Source organism: Zea mays, chromosome 1, assembly GCF_902167145.1.
Source record: "Zea mays cultivar B73 chromosome 1, Zm-B73-REFERENCE-NAM-5.0, whole genome shotgun sequence".
Classification (NCBI taxonomy): domain Eukaryota; kingdom Viridiplantae; phylum Streptophyta; class Magnoliopsida; order Poales; family Poaceae; genus Zea; species Zea mays.
This window is the reverse complement of record NC_050096.1, coordinates 295,807,556-295,817,742: the sequence shown is the minus strand read 5'-3', so window position 1 is coordinate 295,817,742 and position 10,187 is coordinate 295,807,556. Positions and strand designations below refer to the sequence as shown.

Here is a 10,187-nt window from a genome sequence, read left to right as displayed (position 1 = left end):
GAATCGAACTCTATTGGACATGGCAAGAACCATGCTTGATGAGTACAAGACACCGGACCAGTTTTGGGCCGAAGCGGTCAACACCGCCTGCTACGCCATCAATCGGTTATATCTTCACCGAATCCTCAAGAAGACATCATATGAACTCCTAACCGGTAAAAAGCCCAACATTTCATACTTTAGAGTTTTTGGTAGCAAATGCTTTATTCTTGTTAAAAGAGGTAGAAAATCTAAATTTGCTCCTAAAACTGTAGAAGGCTTTTTACTTGGTTATGACTCAAACACAAGGGCATATAGGGTCTTTAACAAGTCCACTGGACTAGTTGAAGTCTCATGTGACGTTGTGTTTGATGAAACTAACGGCTCTCGAGTAGAGCAAGTTGATCTTGATGAGATAGGTGAAGAACAGGCTCCATGCATAGCACTAAGGAACATGTCCATTGGGGATGTGTGTCCTAAGGAATCCGAAGAGCCTCCACATGCACAAGATCAACCATCCTCCTCCACGCTAGCATCTCCACCAACTCAAAATGAGGATGAAGCTCAAGTTGATGAAGTAGAAGATCAAGCAAATGAGCCACCTCAAGATGACGGCAATAATCAAGGGGGAGATGCCAATGATCAAGACAAGGAGGATGAAGAGCAAAGGCCGCCACACCCAAGAGTCCACCAAGCAATCCAACGAGATCACCCCGTCGACACCATCCTCGGCGACATTCATAAGGGGGTAACTACTCGATCTCGGGTTGCACATTTTTGTGAGCATTACTCTTTTGTTTCCTCTATTGAGCCACACAGGATAGAGGAAGCACTTCAAGATTCGGATTGGGTGGTGGCGATGCAAGAGGAGCTCAACAATTTCACGAGGAACGAGGTATGGCATTTAGTTCCACGTCCTAACCAAAATGTTGTAGGAACCAAATGGGTCTTCCGCAACAAGCAATATGAGCATGGTGTGGTGACAAGGAACAAAGCTCGACTTGTGGCCAAGGGATACTCCCAAGTCGAAGGTTTGGATTTCGGTGAAACCTATGCACCCGTAGCTAGGCTTGAGTCAATTCGCATATTATTGGCCTATGCTACTTACCATGGCTTTAAGCTCTATCAAATGGACGTAAAAAGTGCCTTCCTCAATGGACCAATCAAGGAAGAGGTCTATGTTGAGCAACCTCCCGGCTTTGAAGACAGTGAGTATCCTAACCATGTTTATAGGCTCTCTAAGGCGCTTTATGGGCTCAAGCAAGCCCCAAGAGCATGGTATGAATGCCTTAGAGATTTCCTTATTGCAAATGGCTTCAAAGTCGGCAAAGCCGATCCTACTTTGTTCACTAAAACTCTTGACAATGATTTGTTCGTATGCCAAATTTATGTTGATGATATTATATTTGGGTCTACTAACGAATCTACATGTGAAGAATTTAGTAGGATCATGACAAAGAAATTCGAGATGTCTATGATGGGGGAGTTGAAGTATTTTCTAGGATTTCAAGTCAAGCAACTCCAAGAGGGTACTTTCATTAGCCAAACAAAATATACTCAAGATATACTAAGCAAGTTTGGAATGAAGGATGCCAAGCCCATCAAGACACCCATGGGAACCAATGGGCATCTCGACCTCGACACGGGAGGTAAGTCCGTGGATCAAAAGGTATACCAGTCGATGATTGGTTCATTACTTTATTTATGTGCATCTCGACCGGACATTATGCTTTCCGTATGCATGTGTGCAAGATTCCAATCCGACCCTAAGGAATCCCACCTTACGGCCGTAAAACGAATCTTGAGATATTTGGCTTATACTCCTAAGTTTGGGCTTTGGTACCCTCGGGGATCCACATTTGATTTGATTGGTTATTCGAATGCCGATTGGGCGGGGTGTAAGATTAATAGGAAGAGCACATCGGGGACTTGCCAGTTCTTGGGAAGATCCTTGGTGTCTTGGGCTTCAAAGAAGCAAAATTCGGTTGCTCTTTCCACCGCCGAAGCCGAGTATATTGCCGCAGGTCATTGTTGCGCGCAATTGCTTTGGATGAGGCAAACCCTGCGGGACTATGGTTACAAATTAACCAAAGTCCCTTTGCTATGTGATAATGAGAGTGCAATCAAAATGGCCGACAATCCCGTCGAGCATAGCCGCACTAAGCACATAGCCATTCGGTATCATTTTCTTAGGGATCACCAACAAAAGGGAGATATCGAGATCTCTTATATTAACACTAAAGATCAATTAGCTGATATCTTTACCAAGCCTCTTGATGAACAAACTTTTACCAAACTTAGGCATGAGCTCAATATTCTTGATTCTCGCAACTTCTTTTGCTAGATTGCACACATAGCTCATTTATATACTTTTGATCATATCTCTTTTATATGCTATGACTAATGTGTTTTCAAGTCTATTTCAAACCAAGTCATAGGTGCATAGAAAGGGAATTGGAATCCTCGGCGAAGACAAAAGGCTTCCACTCCGTAACTCATCCGTCGCCATCACTCCAAGAAAAGGACCTTGTCTTTGGGGGAGAGAGTAAAAGCCCAAAGCAAAAGGACCGGTCTTCGCCTTTGGTATAATCTTAATTCATTTATTTATGACCAAAGGGGAAGATAGCACTTCAATGGGCTCTAATGATTCCGTTTTTGGCGATTCATGCCAAAGGGGGAGAAAGTATGAGCCCAAAGCAAAAGGACCGCACCACCACCAATTTCAAAAACTTAGTGTTTTCCAAAAGTATTTATCAATTGGTATTCTATTATGTTCAAGAAGGGGGAGAAAGTAGTATTTCAAAATGATATATCAAAACCCTCTTGAACACTAAGAGGTGGATCTCCTTTAGGGGGAGTTTTGTTTAGTCAAAGGAAAAGCATTTGAAACAGGGGGAGAAAATTTCAAATCTTGAAAATGCTTTGCTAACTTTTATTCATTTACCTTTGACTGTTTGCAAAAGAACTTTGAAATAGATTTACAAAAGAGTTTGCAAAAACAAAACATGTGGTGCAAGCGTGGTCCAAAATGTTATATAAGAAAGAAACAATCCATGCATATCATGTAAGTATTCATATTGGCTCAATTCCAAGCAACCTTTACTCTTACATTATGCAAACTAGTTCAATTATGCACTTCTATATTTGCTTTGGTTTGTGTTGGCATCAATCACCAAAAAGGGGGAGATTGAAAGGGAATTAGGCTTACACCTAGTCCCTAATTAATTTTGGTGGTTGAATTGCCCAACACAAATAATTGGACTAACTAGTTTGCCCAAGTGTATAGAATATACAGGTGTAAAAGGTTCACACTCAGCCAATAAAAAGACCAAGTTTTGGATTCAACAAAGGAGCAAAGGGGCAACCGAAGGCACCCCTGGTCTGGGGCACCGGACTGTCCGGTGTGCCACCGGACATGTCCGGTGCACCAGGGGGACTCAGACTCAAACTCGCCACCTTCGGGAATTCCCTGAGGCGACTCGGCTATAATTCACCGGACTGTCCGGTGTACACCGGACAGTGTCCGGTGCGCCAAGGGAGGTCGGCCTCAGGAACTCGCCAGCTTCGGGAAACGCCAACGGTTAGTCCGCTAAAATTCACCGGACTGTCCGGTGTGCACCGGACTGTCCGGTGCGACTCCGAAGCAACGGCTATCTCCGCGCCAACGGCTCTCTGCGGAGCAATAAATGCGCGCGCAGGAGTCAGAATCGCCCATGCTGGCACACCGGACAGCAAACAGTACCTGTCCGGTGTGCACCGGACACCCAGGCGGGCCCACAAGTCAGTAGCTCCAACGGTCAGAATCCAACGGCAGTAATGACGTGGCAGGGGGCACCGGACTGTCCGGTGTGCACCGGACTGTCCGGTGCGCCATCGTGCAGACAGCCTCCCAACGGCCACATTTGGTGGTTGGGGCTATAAATACCCCAACCACCCCACCATTCATTGCATCCAAGTTTTCCAGCTTCCAACCACTATACAAGAGCTAGCATTCATTGCAAAGCACACCAACAAGAGATCAAATCCTCTCCCAATTCCATTCAAAGCCCTAGTGACTAGAGAGAGTGATTTGTAGTGTTCATTTGAGCTCTTGCGCTTGGATCGCTTCTTTTCTTTCTTGATCCTTTCTTTGCAATCAAACTCACTTGTAATTGAGGCAAGAGACACCAATCTTGTGGTGGTCCTTGCGGGAACTTTGTGTTCCAAGTGATTGAGAAGAGAAAGCTCACTCGATCCGTGGATCGTTTGAGAGAGGGAAGGGTTGAAAGAGACCCGGCCTTTGTGGCCTCCTCAACGGGGAGTAGGTTTGCAAGAACCGAACCTCGGTAAAACAAATCTCCGTGTCTCACTTGCTTATTCGCTTGGGATTTGTTTTGCGCCCTATCTTGCAGACTCGTTTCTTATCACTAACGCTAACCCCAGCTTGTAGTTGTGTTTATATTTGTAAATTTCAGTTTCGCCCTATTCACCCCCCCTCTAGGCGACTATCAAGGGCGTCTCCCACTATAAAGCATACTACGAGCAAATTTAAATTTTTCATTCTCTAATTCATGCTCGATAATTTTAGCATCTAATTTTGCTATATGATCATTTTGTTGTTTAATCATAGCAATGTGATCATGAATAACATCAACATTAACATCTCTACATCTAATGCAAATAGAGACATGACTAACAGTAGATGTAGAGGGTTTGCAAACATTTAATTTATCAATCTTAGCATGTAAAATGACATTTTCATCTCTAAGATTGGAAATAACACTAGACAATACTGGTGCACCTCGCTTCGAGGCAGGGCTGGCCGACCTCGTCAACAGAAACCTAGCCTACACGATAACACACAAGCTAACATACTCACGTCGGGGCTATGCGCGTTTTTTTCCTAACAAATTTTGCAAAAAATTGTCAATTTCTATACTATACTTAAAGCACCAGTTTTAACGGTCGTCCCACGTCATCTTTTTACAAATAACCCCTCACAACAATTTCAAATTAATCCGCTGCAGGTCTATAGATGGCCAAACAACGGGCCGGCACGGACCAGACGCCCGCGGGCCACAACTCTGACCCAAACACGTCATGCCGGTCTGCTGACTGTGTCGGGCCAGCCCGTCAGCCCATTTGATTAAATCAACGTAAAATGTTAAAAACAGTGCAGGAGGTGGGGTTCGAACCCATGCCCTGATGGAAGAAGGGCGAGAGACACTAGGTAAAGCTAACCGCTAACCGGTAGAACATTATGCTCAGATATTTTAATATTGAATATAAATTATATATGTATATACGTTTTTTTGTAAAATAAAAAATATATAATCGTGTAGGACCGGACCAGCACTATGGGCCGAGGCTACAGCCTAAGCATGACACGACGTTTTTGGCTCTTGCAAGCATTAGATCGTTTCTAAAACCACATTGGTGCATTAAACTCCATAGTTTTTGAGGTTACTGAATTGGATGGAGCAACAATAATTTATCACACTAACAGTAAAATGAAAGGTTATTTGTTGGTTTTTTAAAGGTTAGTAATTGCTACGAAGTAACATAATTTGTATGGAGCGCATCCAATTTTTATTGATGTCTGACTTTAGCAATCACTCCATATTTTGATCTATCTTTTTTATAAGTTTGAGTTCATGTGACTTATTTTAGAAACTTGAGCTCATAAACTTTCTTTTATTTGGTCTCTGTATGGTGGAATTATGTCATTTTATAATCTCTGTTCGTTCAATCAATCGTTGTGAACTTTCTTCTAATTGCTCACTTCATTGGTCGTGTTGTACCAAGACATATTGGATGGAGTAAATAATAACATCAATTAGTCAAATTAAAAAAATATTATACGGAGAACGAAGACAATCAATAAAAAATCTTGAATTTTTTTTGTGGATAGTTTACATGAGTATTGTTGTAAGCCGTTGCAACGCACGGGCAACCGACTAGTATAACACATATTTCACCTCTATAGTCTCTAGAAATTTAAAGGTTTGTACGCTTCTAATAGTTCTATTTTAATCCCATAGGAAAATTCTCTACTTTTGAACCCTGTCTCATGGGGGAAAACATTAGCGTCGATGACCTAAAGTATGAATTGATAGAAACCAATAACTTAAGTGAAAAGGGGTGAAAAATCATCAAATCAAGTTAAGCATCTAAGAAGGAACCCGGTTAAATAAAATAGGATTAACCATTAAAAAATGTCATACCTGATGTCAGAAACAGAAAGGTATGTATGATAAGCATATGCGAAACTGAATGACTTCCCATTAACATTCCTGGCCCATGATATCAGCGAAAGGTCTCCATTCATTGAAAGAGAAACTCTGCCCATGATATCAGCGAAAGGTCTCCATTCATTGAAAGAGAAACTCTGAGACATAATTCAAAACTCCAATTCAAATTTAAAGAAAAGAACATCCATATTCAGAGGCGGGCCCAGGGGTATCATGTGTATTCAATTGAATATCTAAGTTTTTGCTGACCTATAGTAATTTGTCTATAATGTATTACATAAAATAGCGTTAGGGCACTAATTTCTTTAATCTTTTGAATTTTTGAATACCCAATCTCAAATGTCTGGGCCCGCTTCTGTCCATATTAAAATCGACTCATGCTTTCACTTAAAGCATAACTTTGTCCGTAAAAGACAATCATACTTGTCAAAGATACAAGTTCATAGCATACATAATTTCATTAGACACTCATATAGATCTGTGACGTTAAAATTGACTCATGACGTAGGACGACCGTCGAAACTGATGCTTTAATATATTAGAAATAGATATAAAGAATAGAATAGAAGTTGTTAGATTTAGGCTAAGTAAATGGATGATTTATGTAATATTTGTGTGACTTGTTATCATTTGGCACTTAAAAATTTACATGAATAATTGGAAGTGTCCGTGCGCCTAAAATATAACACCCAATGATATTGTATGGGTAGAAAAACAAAACTGAGATACAAGTTGATGCAGTTTGCCGCAAAAAAAAATTACGTTCTGACTCTTGCCAAAATCGGTATCATAGGAAACGATGAATGCGTAACGATAAAACAAAAAGAAAAGGAAGGGTATTGTTGCCAATTTCTGTGCAGCAAACAACTCAACTATTTATTAGACCAGATAATCCAAACACCCCATGTCTAATAGTCAGTGGGCTAAACTTTAGCTAGCTAAACTTTAGATATAGTTAAACTTTAGATCTAATGTATCTAAACAGGGCCTTAAGCCTTCTGATGTCCCCCGACGATGGAGAAATTAGATCAACCTCTTTGTATCGATGTGTTTGAATGTTTTGATGTGGCTCCTGATCCAACTGTATCGCCGCTAAATTAATCTCAGCTAAACTTGTAAAACTTTATGGCTAATTTGGGAACCCAAATTTCCCACCGGATTTTCATTTCCCCAAAGAAAATTAGTTCATTTTCCTTTAGAAAAATAGGAATCCATTATGAAAATATAGTTTCCAAACTCTAGTTTGACAACCCCATTTTTTATAGTATTTCTAATTTACCAAGGGAAAACGAACTAATTTTCCTTAAAAAATTAAAAACCCTTGGTAAAATATGATTGCCAAACTAGCCGTAACGGCGCCTTTCAAGAAAACAGGATCTATGACTCTTCCAAAAAAAACTCCGAAAATGAAACCTACATTCAGCTCCCCAACTTAGGCATAGTTTGGATACTGCAATATTGACCACAATCCACATGTATTGAGATGGATTGGAGTGTATCTTAAACTAATTTACACCTCAATCCATCTCAACACACGTGGATTGAGATTAATACTAAAGTAGTCAAACAAACTCTTATGATTTGTTCGATTAAAGATGGATTAAGGGCCTGTTTGTTTACCCCACAGATTATATAATCTGGATTAAATAATCTTAAGAGTCAAACAAACAGTCCAGCTTATTTGTCCAGATTATATAATCTAACCCCTTGGATTATGATAATCCATAAGCAAGTGAGGAGGTGCTTATTTCGGATTATTTTTTTTCCACTTCCCCACTACCCTTTCAAGTTTTCTAGAAATTACCCACCATTGCCATTATAATCCACCGAATCGTTTTTGCGCCTAGTACTAGTTAATTTGGGATGAAGAAGGTGGCATGAATGCCTTCCGTGATAATATTGCTAATGCAATATTTGCCAATGTCAATTGAATTATTTTTTTTTTCATATATGAGTTTCAACCTAGTACAAATATAGAGGGCATTCTTGTCTTCCTCATACAAAAGAATCCTATTAACAACTCAAATAATCTGGGTAAACAAACAGGACTACTCAGATTATATAATCTAGATTATATAATCCAGATTATATAATCCTCCAAAAATAATCCAGATTATATAATCCATGGGGTAAACAAACAGGCCCTAAGAGAAACTGGAGGAGATTAAATCTCCTTGTATACAAATTTGAATAGAAGAGAATTTAATCCTTTTAATCCTCCTCAAACCAAACAGACCCTTAACGAGAGTCATCTCATTCAACGAATAGTTTCGATGTCAAATGGCAATGCATGGGTGCATGCATCTGACCCCAAGGATACGACGATCATATCGTGTCCGTGCATGTGGGGGGCGAGCATACATGCAAATGCAATACAAGATCATGATAGGAGCTTCCGATTTTAACACCAGTTCCGTTGCGGAGGCGGAGGAGATCATTCAGAGCAAAGAATCTGGATCCAGATTTCTCACTGCAGGTGGGGCCTTGCTTGCCACGTAACACAAGTTTTCTTGCCAGGGAAGTAAAGCAACGGAAACCGCCGCCAACGCCGCTCCACGTTAACTATCGCGCTCCAGCCATCACCGCGACGCGAGGAAAGAAATCAAGAAGAACTCGCGACGTCCTCGCGGCGACGTTCGGTCCCTCGGCCGGCTCGACCTGCTAGTCCAGCCTCGCCCACCGCCCCGTCGTCCGTCCGCGCGCGGGCCGTTCTCGGGAGGAACCCAAGTTCCCGCCGCGCGCGCGCTTCTTCTTTGCCCCGCCCGGGAACTCAACTCACATGGCGGCCGGGAGGAAGTCGGCGCCGATCGGCAGCCGGTACGCCCGCGTGTGCGAGGAGTTGCTGGACATCGGCGCCCGGATCGCCGTGCGCTCCTACTCGCACTGCCCCCAGACGGGGCGCATGTACTACAAGCCCCCCTCGGCCCCCGCCTCCGCCCGCAGCACCGGGCACGACGGGGCCGCCGACGCGTCGCCCGTGGCGACGGCGACCAGGTGGAAGCAACAGACGGCGCCCGAGGTGGAGTTCCGCGCCTCGGAGTTCATCTTGTACGGCGGCGGCGGCGGCAAGAAAGAACCGGCACGTTGCTCGAGATGAGACGATACGTCCGCGTGATCCGGGTAGTTCTTTGATTCGGCGATACGTGAAGTTTTTGCGAACTCCCTCGGCTATCGATTCTGTGGCGCGCGAGGGAGTTGAGTATTGAGATCGAAGTGAATTGGTGTTCTTTGATTAATTCATTTCGACTGGAACTAGTCTGAGAGGGCAATATAAATCCGCGATTTCATCTCCATCGGAAATTTTGCCGAGCCTATAGTTGCATTGCTTTTGATTCGTGCTTTGTCATCATTAGTATATAGTAGTAGCTTTCCTTGTTCGATCTCGCTTGCATGCTTAGTTTCTGGACTAATTTTTTAGACCAACTAAGAATTTACGATAATGCTGTCTCTCGCATATCACGGCGTTCTCCAACAGACCACCACCACCATGCCATCTGCTCACCGCGCGCCGTCGCCTCCAGCGCGAGGGTCACTTGCCACGGGCACCACCACCGCCTCCCCCGCAGTTTGTGCCCTTCTCCGCCAACGTGCTCACACCGGTGATTTCCATGCGCCGCCGCTGAACTTCGCATCGACGACCTTCATGACACATATCATGGAGTTCCGCAACGATGGAAACCACTACATGATAATAGATAAATCGCGCATGCAGTAGATTAAATGTACCTTAAATAAAATTATCATTACTCACAGTAAAAGCCTTGTCGAGATGCGTCGACAATGACAGTCATGCGATCGCTGCCTAACCAGCCTATCGCTGATTATTTCATATCTGAACGAAACACTTGAGGATTCGGTTCCGGACTTTTAGAAATTATTGTTAAGAAAATTATACGATGAAATTTAACAATAGAAAAATATTGTTAAAAAACAGACAATAAACTACAACAATTATACATGTCCATTAGGACGTGCCGG

At 42.6% G+C, this 10,187-nt stretch overlaps 1 protein-coding gene across 1 annotated transcript; it reads left to right on the top strand.

The window, feature by feature from the left end:
* Positions 1-8,449: 8,449 nt before the first annotated feature.
* On the top strand, positions 8,450-9,967 carry LOC100278738 (uncharacterized). Its single transcript, NM_001151916.1, has 2 exons — positions 8,450-9,329; positions 9,685-9,967. The coding sequence occupies exon 1, from the start codon at positions 8,989-8,991 to the stop codon at positions 9,304-9,306; it is 318 nt and encodes a 105-aa protein (NP_001145388.1). The 5' UTR covers positions 8,450-8,988; the 3' UTR covers positions 9,307-9,329; positions 9,685-9,967.
* Positions 9,968-10,187: the final 220 nt, after the last annotated feature.

Bases quoted from the DNA above. Each gene is read 5' to 3' on its own strand.
- LOC100278738 (NM_001151916.1), top strand. From the start codon at position 8,989: ATGGCGGCCGGGAGGAAGTCGGCGCCGATCGGCAGCCGGTACGCCCGC.